The 22,137-nt window shown below is 43.7% G+C and overlaps 1 protein-coding gene across 5 annotated transcripts in view; it reads right to left on the reverse strand.

Moving 5' to 3' along the window:
* SLC12A7 (solute carrier family 12 member 7) overlaps nt 1-22,137 on the reverse strand; it is a 715,067-nt gene that overhangs the window by 455,593 nt on the left and 237,337 nt on the right. For all 5 annotated transcript variants that reach the window (XM_068236473.1, XM_068236472.1, XM_068236469.1 and 2 more), the window contains exon 3: nt 3,614-3,736. In XM_068236473.1, the coding sequence (XP_068092574.1) occupies nt 3,614-3,736 (123 nt within the window). The remainder of the gene's footprint in view (nt 1-3,613; nt 3,737-22,137) is intronic.

Here is a 22,137-nt window from a genome sequence, read left to right on the forward strand (position 1 = left end):
GAATCCCCGATATCCCTAGACGAATTCTGCAGGACTGTAAGTGAACTACCAAAAAAAAAAAAGTCCAGGTCCTGATGGTTTCAATGCCGAGTTCTATCAATCATTTACGGATATCTTGGCTCCCCTCTTTTGTAAGTTAGTGAATAATAATGAAAATTCCATAATTTTCTCTAACGAATCAAATCGAGCAATTATCACTCTAATTCCAAAAGAAGATAAACCGAATCCAAGTTGTGCGCAATTTCGACCTATCTCTCTTATAAACTGTGATGTAAAAATGTATGCTAAAATATTATCAAATAGATTAAATAACATAATCGGTCATTTGCTGGGGAAACAACAATCAGGTTTTATAAAAAATAAACAAACCAAGGATAATATATATACTGCAATTGACTTGATTCAAAAAATGTAGGAAAAGAGGGGAAGGTGCAGTGATGATTGCAGTAGACGCCGAAAAGGCATTCGATCGTATTTCAAGAACTTTTATCTTTGCAGTCCTGGCAGAATTTGGACTAGGCCCAATATTTATTGAGAATATAAAGAAACTATATAAAAATCAAAGTGCTAGTGTTAAGGTAAATAATAAGCTTGATCATACATTTATCATTTCAAATGGGGTCAGGCAGGGATGTCCCCTGTCACCCACATTATTTAATCTTGGAATTGAAACAATTATCCAAGCCATCCAACAAGATGATGCAATGAAAGGTATAAAAACTAGGCAAGGCGAAATAAAGATATTGGCCTATGCCGATGATCTGCTTCTAACTCTGACGGACCCACTTAAGTCAACTATAATTTGTCGAGACAAGCTTAATCTTTTTGCAAAATACTCAAATTTTAAACTAAATAAAGAAAAAACTGAGATCTTAAATATAGGTTGCCCTATAAAACTCATGGAGGAGATAAAACAAATAAGCAAATTCAAGTGCAATAATCACTCAAATATTTAGGTATTACCCTCACCAACAACCCTGACTCACTTTTTAAAAGTAACTTCTTGAAAATTGTGGGAGAATGTAAAAAAAAGTTGAGATCTTGGGATCGCCCGTGCTTCAATCTAATTGGCAGGATCAACATCATTAAAATGCTGATCCTTCCCAAGCTCATTTTTTTATTGCAGAGTTTGCCAATAGCCATTCCTAATGCATGGTTCCAGAACTGGCACAAGATATTTCAGAACTTCATTTGGAACAATGCCAAGCACAGAATAAATTATAAATTAGTCATGAAAAAAAAAACCCAGGGAGGACTCGCCGCACCAAATTTATACAACTATTATAAAAGTATACATCTGTCAAGAATTTTGGAATGGAAAATAGAGATTTTTTCTGATGTAGAGAATAAGATATGGCCGCGGCTAGAGGAAGAGGAATCAAATTTTGATCTTGTCTTCACTTGGATCCCCAAAAATAGTAATAAAGTATATAAATTATCATCCCATCCGTTGATTAAACCAACCCTTAAATCATTGCTTTGGATAACTAAAAAATGGCAACAAAAAACAGGGTTCTCCCCCTTAACAACTCTTCGAGATAATCCAGACTTCCCCCCAGGTCTTGACCCAGCCTGGTTCGGCAAACACAATATAAGTCGTGAAACACGCGTGGTTAATATTGGGGGAAGCCCCGCCTTAGGAATTAAACCGATTCATCAATGTAACGATCATATCGGTTTGTGGGGCCTCTCCCAGATGCATAGTTTTTTTCGAAAAATTACTTATCGGCCTGCCCAGAGGAGGGAATTGAACAAATTTGAAGAACACTTTTATCTGGGGAAAAAAATGAACAAATCAATTGCTAGTTTATATGCAGATATTTGTGCAGCAGAGTGTGACCAGGACCTTCCTGCGTATTGCAGGAAATGGGAAACTGAGCTGGGGTCCAGTCTGGAAGGATTATGGCCACAAATATGGGCAAATACCTTTAAAATTCAAGATCCAAGGTTGCAACTAATACAATTTAAAACAATCGGGAGATGGTATATTACACCACTCCGTGTTGATAAGTTTGCAGGTCACAAGGTGATGTGCTGGAGGTGTGGGCAGGGAGATGGAGGTGCTCTACACATGTGGTGGGGGTGCCCGATAGCTAGTAAATTCTGGGATGATATCACCCTCCTGGCTGAAAGAATGCTAAAAGAAAAATTTGAGCTTACCCCGAAGGAAGCAATCCTTAGTTTTACAGTTAAAAAAGAGAGTCCAGGATGTTCTCTGATTAAAGAATACGGCACGATAGTGGCTAAAAGTATTATTGCTAAGAATTGGAAAAATCCGGATACACTAGATATAGGGGAATGGTTTGTTAGGATGGATGAACTGTGTAAGAATGATGATTTGGGAAATACGGTCAGAGTTGAAGAAGTATGGAGGAGCCTGACAGCTAACCTCTGTTAGGCTTGACCTGGGGAGAGCCTGAACTGTAAGCTGGGAACCAGAGGGGATAGACACAGGCTGTGCTACATGTGCGGCCCGCCCCTCGGCTTTCTTTATTCTCTCCCCCGTCGTGTCTGTCCTCCGTGGGTGGGGGGGTTCCCGGTTCTCTGGTATGATAATGGTCGTTTTCCCTTGGTGGCTTTCTGGGTGGCCCACTACTAGACTGTGGCGCGGCCCGCTTGGCCGGGAGGGGGGGAGCACGTTGCTGGGTGCATCAGTTGCCCTCACGGCGATGGCCGGTGGGTGACTGGCAGCGGCTGGTGTGCCTCGGTTCTGGTGGAGGTTGTCAGGGAAGGAGGGGATCGGTGCTGGGGGTGTGTGGCGGGCTACTGGGGGGGGGGGGGGGGTGAGTGACTGTGTCATGTTCGTGGGGACTGTCTGGTGGATGTCTTGAGTGGATTGTCCGGTGCAGGCTCCCTTTAAAGAGAGAGAGATATGTACAGGATGTTGTTAGTGTATGTATACATATGAATGTGGTAGGAGGAAGATAAATAAATAGTAGGCTCAGCAACAGTCGTTCAACGACTGGGAATAGTTGTTGGAGGGTGAGGGAAGGAAGGAACGATGGAAGAGAAAGGCATCGATACTAATATCCAGCTCCCACCCAACTATGATGATCACACAATTCAGTTCAGGGGTACAGCAAGAAAAGAGTATTGCTAATGCCCCAGATAACTGACTACTCATGAACTTGGGTCTGTGTGCTGAGTTGAAAAAAAAAAAATAAATAAATAAATAACTTAAAACAGCCATTAAGGTCTAAACTACTAGCAACAAAAGTAAAAACACACCTAAGTGAAGAATGTAAAAATTACACATGGCCCCTGATTGGGGTCATGTCCATTCATTAAAGGCACTGCGAGAAGTTTTGCTTCTCTTCCCCAATCGCTGAAAAGGAAAACCGCCGGGGTGCGCAGGGCTGCAGCCCTGAAACCCCCGCGGGTATTGCCGCTTGCAAACTGGACGAGAATACTCACCCAGTTTGCCTTTAGTTGCACCTATCTGGACAAGTATTCTGAACAACAAGGCTCAAGTGGTTAAGGTGTCATTTTTAGTGTTGTCCCACAAAAAGATATAATAAAAGGTTTACAAAATGTGAGAGGAGTACTCACTCTCTTTTGTGAGACACTGTATGTACAAAAGCTAACTCTGAATAAAAAAGTTTTATCACAATACCTTGGTTTCCTTTCTTTTGTGATCTTCATATTCTTCATGTTCTCTGACTCCTTGTGGTAAATTTGTGTAATTTGCAAGCTTGTTCAGCAGTGAAGACACCATTGGGTTGCTGTCCATTTCTTCCTAGAAAATAATTAGTAAAAATAAATTCTCAATCGGGGAAAATAAAGGGTGAAATAAACATTTTATTTGATAACACAAGACTCAGGCAAAGAATTTAAAAGACAATAGAGCTCCTTTTATTAACCAGTAACATTAAAAATTGTCCACTTTTCCATAGGAGTCACTCAATGAACCCTTCACTTTCTCATACATAAATTAAGCTGTACTCCATGTTAATGTGTAACGGTCAGGTATAAAATCCAAAATCAATTCTCTATTTGTATCTGTTAAATAAGTAAAAGGGATGCTAAACAGGCAATTCAAAAGTCCAAAATCAATCTTACTTTTCTTTTCCAATAGAATATCATTCCCCAGGTCCTCTGTTTCTTATTTCGTACGGTTGCCAAACAAAGGAAGTTGCAGTGCATGCTGGTTTTTTTTCCTTCTTTACTCTCTTCATTAGTTATTTCCCTCAGACAAGCTAATTCAGCCTGATTGGCTGAAGCCTCTATCCCTCCCACGTCTGTATTCATCTCCAATTGGCCACCCCTGTTTTCCTCCACTATGCCGGTGTGAGGTCAGGTCATGCTGACATAACACTAATTGGATCCTAGGGTGCAGGAATGGGGGCCGGCACCTGTCCTCTGTCCCTGTCCTCCCTCTTGTAGTGTGCCACTGTCCACACTCCCGCTGCAGCCCCCTCTCAACCCCGCATCCCCCCCTCTTCTTACCGTATCCCCTCTCCTCCTCGCATTACAGAGCGCAGTGGGGAAGAAAAAAGGCAGCGCACACAGACTCACCTCCTCATGGTTCCAGGTGAAAGTTCCAGTTTATACTCTCTGCACTACTGCCGGTGGTAATGCTGCGGGGAGGAGAGGGGGTGGGGAAAAGGTAGGAAATGACATCAGGATTTGGCTTCAGCCTGTGGGAACCAATATAAAGAGGCAGTCACGCTCAGCTCCTTTCCCCATACAGGTCATCCCTAGTAAGCCCTACTACTCCTCACCTTTTCACCCCATTATTTTCCACTTCAACACCCTTCACATTCATCTCCAGAGCGGAGACTTCCTAGTCGTTATCCCTCCTTCACTCTATCTCCAGCACGGAAACTTTTTCACTATTTGGCAACCCCTGCATCCCCTTAGCACAATTTTTCAATCATTCACTTTCTCTGTGTCCTACTCGATTTACACAATTTCTGGGTCCTGTTTATTACTTTGGTCATCACTTTGGACAAATTGTGGCATATTTTATGAACACTATTAGTGCAATATTAGCCTTTTTTTACCTCTTAAAGTAGTTTGAATATAATTATTTATACTTTGGCATATATGTCCTCTGTTTGCATTACCAGTGGAATCGATCAGTCTTAGGGATATTTTACCAGTATCATTCATATGTAATTTAAAGCGCTGCTATCTCTCCCGCTGAGCAAATTGAACGTAAATATACTAGTGGCTAGCTGCATTCATTGCTTCAAATTTACTTTCAACATTTTTTTTTTATTAGAATTCGTACATAATTTGCATCTGCTTTGCATTCAAGGCATGTATTCAGCTCAGTGTCGCATTGCATTGCCTCTGTAGGCTTACATTGCAGGTGCAGCCTTGAGCGCTGTCATTTATCTGTCTGTCTGTTTGATGAAATGTGTAAACCATTTTATGATTAGCAGCTGAGGAATATTATGTTTTTATCACTAGACTAGTGTTAGGTCTTCCCGGAGGGTGTACGTCACCGCCGTGGGGAAGTCCAGTAGGGAATAATCTGTGCACATATTATTTACTGAAGCTAACACATTGCCTGTTTTGAATGCTAGGTGTGTAATGTAGGCCATATACTGGAGCTCTGTGCATCCATGCAGTTAAATCACTCAGGTAAAGCTTCTGTTTGAAAGCACAGCCATCTCTCCCGCTGTGCAAATATGTAATTTACTATTGGAGCGTGACACCCCCTTATTTGGTGTTTTAATTGTTTTTAGATGTATGTCATTTTTTGATATGAATAAAGATGTATTTTCTAATGGATTATAGTGGTGCGGTGTAACCAGATCTTGCTTTTTCTTTTTATGTGGGAACCAATATGGCAACTGCCAGGAACAGAATTATGTTTATTTACTATATAAAATTCACTGAAATCAAAACATGGACAGTTGTAATGATCTGCTCAGCTGTCTGCACGGGCATGAGTGCTGCAGGTCTCTGGAAAAGAGACCTGTCTTCACTTTGCAAGTTTCAGAGTTGTTCTGCTGGTCAGGAATTTGCATACACTTGTCATGCAAATTGCCTAGCTGCCTCCTTTGATGGCTTGCAGTATAAATACCTTGTGCTCCCAGAATTCCTTGCTGGTCATGATGGTTTGTTCCTACTAACTCACCTGGAATATCAGCCTTTGATATTGTTTGCTAAGATTAGTTTAGAGTATTTCTTTGGGAATGCACTAGGCATCCCTTCTAGTGTAGTTAGGTTGTACTTATCTGTTTTGCCTTGTACTGTCTATCTCTTGCGATTGTCTTGTCGCCAGCGGTGGTCGACAGGAAATCGTGCTGTCTATTGGGATCGCATTCGCCCTAGCGGTAGTGGCGGTGGTTCCCTCTGTCTGGGAGTGGAGGCCAGAGCTGCGGTTGCTATTGGCTACTCCTGTCTGTCTTGTCTGATACAAACGCTTGCTGTAGGCTCGGTGAGGTAACAGTTTAGCAAGCGTTCGCGTTCTCTATTTCGCGTTTGTGTTACTTTGCTTAGTTAGGGTGGCACGCTTATCACTGGGCGCCTAACGCGCGGTGATCGTGTCTTAAACGCGGCCGCTGTTGCGAATGAGTGCGGTGTTCGCGTTTAGCTAACGTTTGTTATTTTCCTTGACGTTCTCATCATTGTTATTTGCTGTGTCTTTCTTGCTACACTTGTGCTCTGTCTAATTCGGTCTTGTGTCACTATTTGGCAATTGCCACTCTTGCGATTGCGTTCCCACTTCGTTTCCGCTGTTGTGTGTTCACCGTCGCTGGGTGGCGACTAGATTGGTGGACACACATACATTCTGTCTCTGTGCTCTCTCTCTTTAAGGGCTATCTTGCCCTGCATTGCTTCAACTCGTACAATTCCCAACTGGCATCTGTGGCAGTGCAGAGGCTGTGTTCGTCTGCACTCCACAGCTCCATCTGCCGGTGGGAATTTCCCTCTACAGGTGCATTGCACCATAGCTGGGTTTTGTCAAATTACACGCTTGTGGAGGATTTCCGCAGTGTCAGCGCGCATCCTGTGCGCTGACCACTGAAATAATTCCCCAATCGTTACAACAGTTCAATACATATGATGTGTAAGTAGAGCAAGTATTTATCTACTTATATATGTGATTTTATTTCCTTGCTTAGTATGGCTGACAGCTCCTCTTTAAAAGCAGTCTGCTCTTGCCTAGGGACAGAAGTTTTTGGTTAAGCGACTGACCTACAGGAACTTCCTCACAACGACGATCTTTTTCTACGCATCGAAAAGAACCACTAATAGTAAAAGCAGATAACGTGTTTATTTAAAGAGAACCTGAACCTGAAATATATGGATGCTGACATATTGATTTCCTTTTAAAGTGGACCTGAACTTCCAGATCTAAAAGCTACACAACAGCATAACCTATAAAGAAAAACAGTTATTTGTTACAGCGGATACAAATCCTAAAATAAATCTCCAGTGTCTACTTCTTGCTTTCATGGGAGCAGACATATTGTTACTATCCTGTGGTTCAAATGAGCCATTTAAGTGAGTTCAAATGACACAGGAATAGATCAAATTACAACTTGTGAGTAGTCATAGATAAGGGTAAATTAGACAGGTTAAACTCTCTAAGGACATACAGGGTGCATTTCTCTATGTTTTCCTTCTGTCCTGTGCAAGAGTTCAGGTCCACTTTAAACAATACCAGTTGCTTGGAGTCCTGCTGCTTCAAGAATTCTTTCATTTTATAGGCAATTTTTATGGAACAACAACTTGTTTGTTTTCAGTTTTGCTAATTTTCACATGACAAGTCCTACAGTTATAAAACCCACACACAAAAAAAATATTCTTTGGCCCTTCCTGTGACGCCTGCCCACAGTCATACGATTTTCGAAAACGCTGTGCGACTACTTAGCGCACATCTCCTTGCAGTGTCTCACAGAACAGGTAATTTAAAGGTTTTTTCCCCCCTAGTCTTTGCCAGCAACCAGGTGGCAGCTTTATTTAACCAGTCTAGCCTTTTGGACGTTATGTACTACATCCAAAAGGCTACTGCTGCGAACTCCCGTGAACGCGCGCGCCCACGTGCTCCCATGCCGCTGCCCAGCAGCCCGGAGATCAATGAACAGGAACATAGTTCACATTCATTGATCTAAGTCCCTGGCAGAAAGACAGACGGCTTCTTTGAGAATCCGCGATTTTTCTGAAGAAGAAAAATAAAAATTTTCCGTCCTCCCTATACTTCTTGGAAGCGAGAGGGTTCGCTTTCAGGACTAAAGGAAAAAAAATTGACTGTGGCCATCTTGTGGCCAAATAGTAAAACTACATCTACATATTTTTTTTTTATTAAATAAACACACTAATACTCACGCTGTGTTGTGGTCCCGGCATTCCGTTCTCCCTGCGCGCACACGCACTGCTAGCTATGGATTGCTGTCTGTGGTTGGTGGTGTGCGCAAGTCTGTGCGTGGTTGCGCAGTGTTTCACGCACATCGCGCATAAGGTCATATGCGTGCACCGGAAACGTCGCACACAGGCGCGTACGCACGGACGTTTTGGAGCCAAATTTTGCTATAAAAGGCCTCCCCCAGCCAGTGTTCTGTGCTGTTCGTTCTGACAGCTAGTGTGGACCGCCTTCTCCGGAAGATACTCTGATTACTGATCTGTTTACCTGTTGACAACCCGGCTTGCCTGACCACTCTTGCTCTCCTCTCCTTTGGCTTTAACTCGGGCCATTCCTGGATTCCTCTCTGCCTGCTGCCTGTCCCGACCTGTACCCCGGGATTCCTCTCTGCCTACCCCGACCTTGGCCTGTACCCCGGATTCCTCTCTGCCTGCCCCGACCTCGGCCTGTACCTTGGATTCCTTCGTCTGCTGCCTGCCCTGACTTCAAGCTTGGTGTCAACTACGCTTCATCTTCACATTGTGGTACTAGTTCTCTCGACCACTAGTGAGGCGATCCCAGTTTGCGACCTGGTGGGCACTAGGCTGCGAAATCCAGGGCGACCGCCTCGAGTTGTGTTTTGGTGAAGACCCGTGGACACTTAGACCCCGCATCTGGGTAAAACCTCGTTCCCTAGTGGAAGAGTCAACTAACCCTTGGACTATAATCCAGCACTATAACAGATACGAACAGCCAGAAATGAATACCACTGGAGATGACTCTCCTATGGAGCAACTCTGCCGGCAAATTGCCGACCTACGCATCTCTGTTCAGGGAGTCCAGCAGAATTGCTTCCAGCTTCAAAACCAGTTACAGGAACTCACTGCAGCTCCTGCCCCAGCATCCGCTATGCCTTTGCCTGGCCCTGAACGGGAACCTAAGATTCCCTTGCCTGCGCGGTTTTCAGGAGATGTATAGCAGTTTAGGGTCTTCAAAGGAGCCGGTCTTCTCTTCTTCTCCCTTCAGCCTCGTACTTACTCCTCTGAAGCCATTAAAGTTGGTACCATCATTTCTCTCCTTCAGGGTGAGCCTCTGGCCTGGGCTTTAAAACTCCGAGAGAATCAAGATGTGGTCTTGGACACTGTGAAAAGTTTCTTTAGAGCCCTACCTGAACTATATGATGACCCCGGTCGGGCAGAGTCTGCCGAAGGCTGCTTTGCATGCTCTTCAACAAGGCAGGAGACCGGTGGAGGAGTATATCTCTGACTTCAGACGATGCTGTGGGGACACTCAGTGGGATGACGCGGCTCTTAAAAGTCAATTCAGACTCGGACTCAGCGGGCAATTAAAGGACGAACTAGCCCGCGTAGGAATGCCAGCTACCCTTGAAGGTCTGATCAAACTAGTTATACCCATTGACAGACGCTTCAGAGAAAGGCAACAGGAGAAGATGGGAATTGTCCATCCCTCTTGGGGAACCGCTTCTTCAGGGATACCCTCTACCTTGCCAGCAAACAACACCCCAACTATAACACAAGATCCTGGAGAGCCAGAACCTATGCAGATTGGCTTTGCTGGACCCGCTCTATCCTCTGAGGAACGGCAGCATTGTCGGACCTCCAACCTGTGTCTCTATTGTGGTGCTTCCGGTCACTTCCTCAACACCTGCCCTGTGAGGCCACCAAGTAAGGAATGCGAATCTACTGGATCTTGTTCTAAAGAAGCCGTTGGAATTTCCTCTCATGTTTCTTTGTTTTTATCCTTACAGTGACAGAAATTAAAGCCATCCTGGACTCCGGGGCCTGCTCTCATGTTATCGACTCTCAACTGGCTCATCGACTAGGACTTCCTATCCATAACAAGAGTCAGGCCCTTCCTATACAATTGGCTGACAGGTCTTCCATCTGTTCCGGTCCCGTCACTCAGGAGACTTCACCCCAGTTAGTTTCAACTTCCAGCGGACATCAGGAGTATCTAACTTTTGATCCACTTCCATCCCCTCTATTCCCTATTATTCTCAGCATGCCCTGGCTATGGGCTCATAACCCTGAGATAGACTGGGCTTCAGGACTGGTTCTGTTCTCCTCTAAAATTTGTCAACGGTTCTGCCTTTCTAATATTAGTCACCTCCTATGCCTTCAACACATCAATAAAGACCTGATCCCCACAGCTTATCACGACTTCCTGGATGTGTTTGATGAAAAAGCAGCAGATTCTCTTCCCCCACATCGCATTTATGACTGTCCCATTAAACTACTTCCCGGGGTAGAGATTTCTTTTGGCAGAGTATCATTTGTCTGGAAAATGAAGTAGGAGGCGCCCTTGTTGTATGTATCAGATGCACTAAACGTTTAGTAACAATTGTAAGATTTAGCCTACCTTATGAGAGAGGACTTCACTCAATAAGGGTAACAAGTTGTTTTATTGTAAAATAGCACTTTGGACAATGCGTTTCGCAGCACAAACTGCTTCCTCAGGTCAAAATAGAGTGCTTTAAAATAAATAAAAGAAGGACACTCAGCATACCAACAGAAATGATAAACAGGAAAATGGGGCACAAACACTGGGTATTCCAAAGCAGTTGTCTAAACACACATTGTGCAGACATAAATAACATTTTTGATAATAATAGGTATGCACCGAATTGCAATATTAACACATTGATAAAAGATTAAAAGAAAAAGACACATATTTAAACGAACGGGAAAAGCTGATGGACATACTTTTGTCCCTGCTCACATAGAGTTAAGTGCATCTGTTACATACAACAAGGGCGCCTCCTACTTCCTAGATTCCACTATATAACTTCCCACGGTGTGGGATTCTCTTTTTCACAATGAACTCGGAGTGAAAGAGATTTTTTTCTGAAGGAGTTGCGACCATCGATTACAAAGACCGAGTGGGAACGGGCTTTCCCCACATGCCTATTTGAGTTGGTTGCCTCCATAGCAACCCACATTTGTGAGTATTATTACTCTTACCTTTAGACTAATTGTCCAACGATAATACACCACAAAGGCTCCCGGTGTCTCTGTGGTTTTTTTTCATTCTCTGTATTTACTACAGCTTCCTGATCATTTGTCTGACCCTGAGACTGAAGTACTCAAGAACTATATTAATGACAACCTTCACAAAGGCTTTATCCGTCCATCTACCTCTCCCGCAGGCGTTTTCTTTGTAGAAAAGAAAGATGGTTCACCCCGTCCATGCATCGATTACAGAGATATTAATAAAATCACAGTCAAGAATCGCTATCCTCTGCCTCTGATCCCTGAACTGTTCCAGCAGCTCCGTTCAGCCAAAATATTTACCAAACTGCATCTCAGGGGCGCCTATAACTTGGTGAGAATACGCAAAGGAGATGAATGTAAAACGGCTTTTCGTTCAAGATTCAGCCATTTCGAGTACACGGTTATGCCGTTTAGGCTGTGTAATGCCCCAGCTACCTTTTAGCACCTGGTTAACGATATCTTTAGAGACTTTATGGATTCCTTCATGATCGTATACTGATCTCTTGATCTTCTCTTCTTGTCTCGAAGAACATCGAAAGCATGTACGTAAGGTCCTAAGCAGGCTACGAGTTCATGGACTTTTTGCTAAAGCTGAAAAATGTGAATTTGAAAAAACACGCATTAAATTCCTGGGTCTCCATTTCCTCAGAAGGAATCTCCATGGATCCTCAAAACATTTCAGCCATCCTAGACTGGCCGGCTCCCTCAAACAAAAAGGGGGTTCAACGCTTTATTGGTTTCGCCAATTTCTATTGCAGGTTCATTAAAGACTTTTCTGCTATAGTAACTCCCATCACTCAACTCACTAAGGCCCACCACACTTTTTCATGGACTACTGAAGCTCAAACAGCCTTTGACAACCAAACATCCTAAAGCATGCTGATCCTACTCAGTCATATATTCTGGACAAGGACGCTTCAGAAACGGCTGCCGGGGCAGTTCTCTCCCAGCGGTTCGGTCTTAAAGGCACTACTCCACCTAATCGCTTTTTTCTCCAAAAAGTTAAGTCCAGCTGAGAGGAATTACAATATTGGGGACAGAGAGCTTCTAGCCATTAAACTAGCTCTGGAGGAGTGGAGATATCTTCTTGAAGGCGCTCTTCATCCGATCCTAGTTTATACAGATCATAAGAATCTAGAATACCTACGCACAGCCAAGAGACTCCGTCCTTGAAAAGCCAGATGGGCGCTCTTTTTCTCTCGGTTTGAATTCCACATAACTTACCGTCCCGGTTCTAAAAACAGTAAAGCAGATGCCTTATCCCGTATGTTTTCTGAAAAAGGAGTCACACAAGTTCCAGATACTATTCTTGCACCTAAGAACTTTTTACTGATTCAGTCAGACATCCTCTCCCGGATGTCGAGTTCTCTTCAACCAGATCCAGCCCAAGATGTACAGTTCCAAGGTTTGTTCCTACATAGAGGCAAGATCTTTGTTCCACAGGAACTTAGAGTAGAAATCCTGCAGATGTATCACGACCATAAACTTGCTGGATATTTTGGCAATACCAAGACTCTAGAATTATTGCAGAGGAGTTTCTGGTGGCCTGAAATGAGGGTTGATTGCTTCAACTATGTTTCTGCCTGTCCTACCTGTGCCAGGTCCAAGACAGTGAGATCCAAGCCTTGGGGCTTACTTTCTCCTTTACTGATCCCAAATCGCCCCTGGGAGATGTTCACATGGATTTTATCGTGGATTTACATCCTTCTGCTGGCAATACAACTATTCTGGTAATTGTTGATCGTCTGACCATGATGGCTCATTTCACTGCACTCAAGAAGATTCCTTCTGCCATTACTACAGCTGACGTATTCATTAAAGAAGTTGTAAGACTACATGGCCTGCCATCTGATGTAGTATCAGACAGAGGAGTGCAATTCGCTTCCAAGTTTTGGCAGGAACTATGTAAGCAGTTGGGAATCCATTCATCTATGTCTTCTGGTTACCATCCACAATCAAACGGGCAAACGGAAAGAACAAACCAAACACTGGAACAATACCTCCGCTGTTTTACCTCCTCAGCACAAGATGATTGGTCTTCATTATTACCATTAGCGGAATTCGCTTATAATAATGCTCAACATTCTGCAACCAATCAATCACCTTTTTTAGCCAATTTCGGTTTTCACCCAACCAGTTTTCCTCAAATTACCACAGAATCCATGGTACCTAAAGTGCAGGAGAGAATCATCTGGCGTTCTGAAACATTTTCTTTGCTTCAGAATAACCTTCAACAGGCGCAGGGGAGAGCTAAACACTTTGCCGATAAAAGGAGAAATGAGAGTCCAAGTTTTGAGCCTGGAGATCCGGTATGGCTATCCACAACCAATCTAAAACTGCGTTGTCCCTCCAGGAAATTTGGTCCAAAATATATTGGCCCATTTCCAAGAAGATCAATGAGGTGGCATTTAAACTTTCTTTACCTGACAATCTGCGGGTACATCCGGTCTTTCATGTATCATGTCTCAAGAAAGTAGTTACAGACACTGTTCCAGGCAGAAGTACCAGTCCTCCTGAACCTATCCTTGTGGATGGAAAAGAAGAATTCGAGATAGAAAGAATTCTTGATGCCAGAAAGAGAGGAAGATCAATACAATATCTCATTAAGTGGCTTGGTTTTAGTCCGGAAGAGAACTCTTGGGAACCTGCACGTAACAATGCACCCAGGTTTGTTAAGGCCTTCCACAGGGCTCATCCTGAAAAAAACAGCCCCAGTAGGCATTCGAAGACTGCCCTTAAGGGGGGGCAATGTAATACTCACGCTGTGTTGTGGTCCCGGCGTTCCATTCTCCCTGCACGCATGCGCACTGGCAGCTATGGATTGCTGTCTGTGGTTGGTGGTGTGTGCAGGTCTGTGCGTGGTTGCGCAGTGTTTCGCACGCGCAGAGCACATCGAGCATGAGGTCATATGCGTGTGCCGGAAACGTCGCACGGACGCGTGAGCGTGTACACACATGCGCAGAAAATGGAGCACACAGGCGCGAGGAAGTTTTAGCGCTAAATTTCGCTATAAAAGGACTCCCCCAGCCAGTGTTCTGTGCTGTTCGTTCTGACAGCTAGTGTGGAACGCCTTCTCCGGAAGATAACTGATTACTGATCTGTTCACCTGTTGACGACCTGGCTTGACTGACCACTCTTGATCTCCACTCCTTTGGCTTTGACTCGGACTGTTCCTGGATTCCTCTCTGCCTGCCCCAACCTCAGCCTGTACCCCAGATTCCTCTCTGCCTGCTGCCTGCCCCGACCTCGGCCTGTACCCCGGATTCCTCTCTGCCTGCCCCGACCTTGGCCTGTACCCCGGATTCCTTTCTGCCTGCCCCGACCTCGGCCTGTACCTTGGATTCCTCTGTCTGCTGCCTGCCCTGACTTCAAGCTTGTTATCAACTACGCTTCATCTTCATCTCCACATTGTGGTACTAGTTCTCTCGACCACTAGTGAGGCGATCCCAGTTTGCGACCTGGTGGGCACTAGGCTGCAAAGTCCAGGGCGACCCCCTCGGGTCATGCTTAGGTGAAGACCCGTGGTCACTTAGACCCCGCATCTGGGTAAAACCTTTTTCCCTAGTGGAAGGGTAAACTAACCCTTGGACTATAATCCAGCACCATAACACACACATTATTACATTTAAAATTAACTGTTTACCTCCCACACCAAAAATTACCTAAATAACATTTTTAATGAAAGAAAAAAAATTACAATAAAAAAAAAAATAATGAAAAAAAATAGTTACTTAAGGGTCTGAACATTTTTATTATGCATGTGAAGAGGGTGTATTACTAATATTTTTTAAATTATAAGCTTGTAAATAGTGATGGACGCAAAACTGAAAAAAGGAACCTTTATTTCCAGATAAAATACTGGCTCCATACTGTACATTGCGATAGGGACATAATTTAATTGGTGTAATAACTGGGACAAATGGGCAAATAAAATACATAGGTTTTAAATATGGTAACATGCATTTTAAAGCTAGAATGGCCGAAAACTGAGAAATAATGACTTTTTTCTTAATATTCCTGTTTAAAATGCATTTAGAAAAAAAAAAAATTCTTAACAAAATGTACCACCCCAAGAAAACCTAATTGGTGTAAAAAAAACAAACAAGATATAGATCAATTAAAGGGACTCCGAGGAGACGAGCCAGGACGCCGCGGGACCTCGCCGCCTACGGTGAGCTGGAAGAAGCCCTAGGTAAGTGTATTCTTTTAAATTCGGGCACTCCTCGAAGTCCCTATTAGATCAGGTCAGATATGGATGAACAGAACCTCATAAAAAGGCAGCTTAGAGCAGCCAAGCTGGTGCCAACTTAGCAGGGATTCTGACACCTAGCTCCTCTCCTGGCTTCAAAAGAAACTGGACTGATCCTTTTTAGCACATCTGGCTGCTCACAAGAGAGAAAACGACCTTTTCAGCAAAGTCCAAATCTATATTTATTAATAGGTGCAATTTTACAATATTTTACGGTTTAGGAAGATAGAAAATGAAAAATCTATTCAGGCATCATTAAGTATACTCTAACACACATTCTGGGAAACTTCCAGTGTGATAGGACTTCAGATTGTGTAGCCATACAGAGCATCAATGTATGTAAGTACCACTGTATGACTACTCCTGTCTCACCCCTCATATTTGACATCTGTGGATTTGTAACATTGCACTGAACATGGATATACATTTATTTCTTTATGTGTCCGATGGGCACGGATAGAGCGGGCAAACTGGTATCTCTCCTTGTAGGGGAAACTGCCCCCTGCTCAAGTTACACAGGGCTGTGCCCGCTGGAGAAGTGAGTAAAACCCAGGTACCCACATAGTCCAGGGTCCTTGTTTATCATCTGTTGTTGAATACCATCTGACAGGCCAGGTGGATTCTGGTCGCATGGCATCCGCCATCTTGGACTTTTCCAGACAAAGACTTTCGATTGCTGCATGGACTTTCAACTTTAATGGATTTCAAACTGTATTACAGACATTCTATTTCATTTTCTCATCTTTTACTTTTTCTATAACGCCAGTCTGTTCTGACTGACAGGTATATTTACCTGTCAGTTATAAAGTATATTTGTGTGTGGGGTTGCCGCGGTATACCAGTGTATTGGTATACTGCAGTTTGATTGTGCATGGTAATCATACCATGCACAATCGCATTATACTGGTATCCGCTGGAAACGCAGCAGCGGGATGCGACGCAGAGGTGGGCACACAAACATCGGGGGGGGGGGGGGGGTGAACACATACTCACTTGTCGGGGCCCTGCGTGTGTGTACTACTTCTTCCTCCTTCTTGTTCTTGTGTTTCATCTCCCTGTAACAGTGCCCCAGTGAGTATTTGTTTCACCCCGTCGCTGCGTCTCTCCACCTGGTTATCTATACTGCTGGCACCTATTCCTGCCTCTTTATACTGGCTGCACCTATCCCTGGCTACCTATACTGCGGCCACCTATTACTGGCTTATCCTATCCTTGGCTATATATACTGCGATCACCTTATTATTGGCTACACCTATCCCTGGATACTTTTACTGCGGCCACCTATTACTGGCTACACCTATCCCTGGCTACCGATACTGCGGCCACCTATTACTGGCTACACCTATCCCTGGCTACCTATACAGTGGCCACCTATTACTGGCTGCACCTATTCCTGGCTACCTACATTGTGGCCACCTTTTACTGGCTACCGATACTGTGGCCACCTATTACTGGCTGCACCTATTCCTGGCTACCTATACTGGAGGCACCTATACCAAACTAGCTATACTGGAGGCACCTATACCTGGCTACCATACGGGGGTGGGGGGGTGGAGGGGGGGGGAAGTGTAGCATTGTAAAAACAGCACTGGAGATGTTGGCGCGTTCAGTGCGCCATCAACAGGCAGAGCACAAATTACTATAAAACACTGGAATATGGCTGCCAGCAATAGCTGGAAGCCGAATTACACATTTCACCACTATCCATGGCGACCTGGAGGGGGGAGGGGATAGTGTTTAATGCCGCCAGGACCTTTGCAGGAGCAGGGTGAGCAGTTTTACAGCTTTACCCTGCGCCTGAATCTCCCAGCGGCTTAATCATATGTATGCCGAGGGAGTGGGGCACATCTGGCTACCATACTGGTGGGGGAGTAAATTCTTTAATGTAAGGGGGAGGCCTGAGTCCAAACAATTGTGTAATCCCTCCCGTATACCGTGGTATTTTTTATTTATTTTTTTTAGACGGTCATCATACCGTGGATTTTCATACTGTTGCAGCCCTATTTGTGTGCATAGTTTTATAATAAAACTAACAATTTTCAGTCCTGCCCTTGTTTCTGCTTATCAGATTGTTGATTAGAACTCTGCTTTAGAAAAGCCACCCTACCGAATTGTCTTACTTTAAATTGTTGATTTGCTAGCTAGGTTGTAAAGTAACCGTTTCTTCCTTTTAGGATTAGCTAGGTGGAGTCTTTCCACTCCCAATTAATCCAGACAGTGGTGGTATCATTACCATGGTCTGCAGCGGTGCCACCAATCTTTGGCATCAGTCTGTTCCCCGTATTTCAAGAATGGTAACAGTGGCAGATTAGACTAGATTGGCACGCTTTGTCCCATTATCATCCATGATCCAGCAACTGGTCTTTTTAATGTTAGCTTGCTCACAGTCTTTCAAGCCATCGGATGCGACAAATCCCAATGGTAACTAGAGTAAGTTAGACGGGACCCCGTTTGTTTATGTATTGAGTATATAAATCATATTGATTATTTGTCACATTCCCGATTAAACTAAACTAGTCCTTTATTACTCTCTCTGGCCTGGTGCACACCAAAAACCGCTAGCAGATCCGCAAAATGCTAGCAGCATTTGAAACGCTTTTTCTTCTTTTTCTGTAGCGTTTCAGCTAGCATTTTGCGGTTTTGGGAAGCGTTTTTGGTGTAGTAGATTTCATAGATTGTTACAGTAAAGCTGTTACTGAACAGCTTCTGTAACAAAAACACCTGCAAAACCGCACTGAACTGCCGTTTTTCAGAGCGGTTTGCGTTTTTCCTATACTTTACATTGGAGGCAGAAACGCCTCCACAATCCAAAATCTGCAGCAGCCCGGGAGTATGCGTTTCTGCAAAACGCCTCCCGCTCTGGTGTGCACCAGCCCATTGAAATACATTACCCTAGCGGATCCGCACGCGCAAGTGGATCGCAAACCGCAGCCAAAACGTTCTGGTGTGCACTAGGCCTCTGAGGGCGGGCAAATATACAGTAAATATCAAACACAAAGTTACACAGCGCTCAGATGAATATACCCGCAATTACCAATATGGTTCAAGGCTGTATTAAATAATCAATATGATTTATATACTCAATACATAAACAAAAGAGTCCCTAAGTTTTAGACAGTCCTACGGGTACGCTTCTGGTAAAAAGGCTTGAGTTAGTCCTTTCTTATAAATAGTATTTCTCCTCCAGAATAGCGCTCCACCATAGACAACAATGCTGTCACCACCACCAGGAACACCCTGAAGGATCCTCACTCACCAAATAAGATGGGCCAGCAATAACATTGGCCTTATCTCGCCTCTGGGGTATTTGATAGGCTCCCCACACCCTGTGGCAGTCAGATGCTATTCAGATATCACCTCTCCTTTCTTCCTGAATGTGACCTCAATGCAAACAAATGCTATCATTGCGCAGGCATCTTTATCTTAAAGAGGAGCTGTTAGGTATAAGGTCTCAGAGAAAATAAACACATTTATCAGTAGCTAAATATTGGCTGTACTTACATTACATATGCATTTCACTGTCCACGTTTGGACTTCACAGAATTTTTATATAGTATTTGCAGAGAATGATGCTCCTGACAGCTCATGGCAGGTTCCATGTTTGTCTGTCTCCTATGAAGCCAAATGTGTCGTCATGTCCTGCCTGTTTCCTGATCACAGAAAAGCTCGTACTGAATAACACTAGTGTGCAGTGAATATTAATTAGCCATGTGGCTAGGAACAATAGCGGACTCCTGCAGTGTACTCTGCCCGGAGATTTATCAGTGCTGTGCGCTGGACTGAGTTACAAGCTGCTGAAACTTGATCCTGTAACTTCTCATTAGCAGCCGAGGGGAGGGCCCCAGAATGCTTTGCAGTATGGTATGCGGCTTGCGTCCTCTTAAGAGCTTGGGTCTAACAGCTTTGCTGATAAGCACACATCAAATGTAAGAGAGATTTTTAACTACAGTATTGCCTTTTTGGCTTCCTTCTAAACTGTTCAACACAGGAGAATAGAGGTTTAAATTAGCTTCTGCAGCCTGACAGTTACTCTTTAAAAGGATATTTATTTAAAAAGGTTCCACTCACATATTACAGGTAGTTGGTAAGCCTGTGGAGTGTTAGGAACAGGCTCCACCCCGTGCGGCCTCCCGGGCTGGCCGCCGTGTGCTGGAATCTCAGGGCTTGCTCGCTCCGCCACGCCACCGCATCCCACTACACTGTCCGTGTTACTTCCACATGTGGCTCCTCCCTATCGATTTCGTCATGAAGATGACTCATTCAGGGGATGGAGCCACCATGCGGAGATTGCCGTAATAAGGCCGCTTACTACGCCCCTTCGTGACGTCGTGCCTCCGCCTCCCATTGAGCTCCGTCCGCTTCCCGGCCAGTGCGCATGCCGTCATTACGCTGCACGCCTCCCTCAACTTGCAATCCACTTCCTTGCGTGTCAGTGTGCGTTCCGGAGCCCGGGAGGCTTTTGTACACATAAAAAACTTTATTTAAAACTTTATTACAAATTCTATTCTCTATTAAAAACCTTCTGTAAGGATCAGTCTTGGTTTCACTCCCCTTAGCATGTTTCCTAGCTCTAATGTTTAGTTACAAATCACATAATTTCAAACATCCTCTTACCATCATATTATACCAGCTAAGCTACGTGACCCCATACTACTTTTCTGCAATTCACTGTATATCTCATTTAGATTATTTGTGGAGCATCCCCCGCTCCACAGGCTTTTACATTAGAAGCAGCATATTCAGCATAAACAGCATATTCCATATGTATCACCAGACCCCGACCCTCTACTATATAATCACATTCTTTCTAATTTATCTACCCCCACATTATTTCCATATAAATTATCTCCATGATCTCTATCTCCACATTATTTACATATACATATTTTCACATCTTCATGAGGAGGAGAATACCAAATCATCAGTGCATTAGTTTACATGTTGTATTCACATCATCTCCCTCTAGTGGCATAACCCCATACTGCCATGGAATTATCATTTTATTTCACACATGCAAAGTCTCTTCCCTCTCCTAGCTATCATCAATAAAACAGTTGAGGTCTATTTCCACATTAAATCCCTTTGGTTGCATGGTTTCCATTAGAAAGATCCACTCAGTCTCCTTTCTTGAAGTTAATCTAATGTTGTTTCCCCCTCGCCATGGTGTACTTACCTTCTCAATTGCACAAAAATTCAGCCCACTTGGATCTCGATCATGCTCTTTTCTAAAATGTTCAGACACACTGTGCCCCCTTACCCCCTTTCTTATGTTCCTTACATGTTCAGCTATTCGCTCTGTTAATTCCCTTTTAGTCCGACCTATGTATTGCTTCCCACACTCACACCAAAGCAAATACACTACCCCTTTGCTGTGACATGTAATATTCTGTTCTACCTTAAAGGATCTCCCATTCTGAAACGATACGAAACAATCTTTTCTCACTCCCTTGGCACCTCTACACGAGAAGCACCCCCCACATGGAAAAAAGCCTTTCCTCTGCCAAGGCATCAATTGAGGTGATTTTGGTGGGTTTACACAGCTAGGAGCCAACATATTTTTTAAGTTATTGGCTTTCCTGTATATCATTTTAGGTTTATCAGGTAGCAGTTTTTTCAAAGTTACATCTTCCAGCAAAATTCCCCAATGTCTCGAGACAATCCTCTCCAAGCTCTTATGCTGGGTACTAAAATCTGTGATAAATGCAGTTTTATACTGTTGTTGTGATCCTCCCCAATCCCTTTTATCCTGTAATAAATCTCTTCTGTCCCTTTTACCCACATCAATCATGGTTTTCTGCAAACTCTCCTCATCATAACCTTTCTCAACAAATCTATCCATCAAAACCTGCTCTACATATTCCCATGTGTGAGTACAATTCCGTCTCATCCTCACCATCTGGCCCCTCGGTATCCCCCCTATCCACCTAGGATGATGATTACTATCTACTGGAATGAAACTATTCCTATCTGTGTCTTTAAAGTGACTTTTGGTCATCAATCTTGTGCCCTCCTTCCTTATGTTTAAATCCAAAAAATTAATGGTGCTTCTACTGAACTCCACATTGAGTTCAATATTCCAATCATCATTGTTCAACTGTGAAATAAACTCTTGTAAGTGTTCTACTGACCCATTCCATAACCAGAACAGGTGGTCTATGTATCTAGACCAGTGACTCAACGGTATCCCACCTTGTGCTTCTGCCTCCAAAATACCCTCCTCCCATCTAGACATAGAGGTTGGCCAAACATGGAGCATACCCCGCCCCCATGGCACAACCTCGTTTTTGCAAAAAATAATCTCCTTGGTGCCAAAAATAATTTCTTTTAAGTGCAAAATTTAATAGTTCCAAAAGAAAAATGATTTGTTTCTGCTGCATTTCATCATGCATTGTAAGATAGTGTTCAACCGCTTCATGGTCTAGATACATAGACGACCTGTTCTGGTTATGGAATGGGTCAGTAGAACACTTACAAGAGTTTATTTCACAGTTGAACAATGATGATTGGAATATTGAACTCAATGTGGAGTTCAGTAGAAGCACCATTAATTTTTTGGATTTAAACATAAGGAAGGAGGG

This window comes from Hyperolius riggenbachi, chromosome 5 (genome assembly GCF_040937935.1).
Source record: "Hyperolius riggenbachi isolate aHypRig1 chromosome 5, aHypRig1.pri, whole genome shotgun sequence".
Lineage (NCBI taxonomy): Eukaryota > Metazoa > Chordata > Amphibia > Anura > Hyperoliidae > Hyperolius > Hyperolius riggenbachi.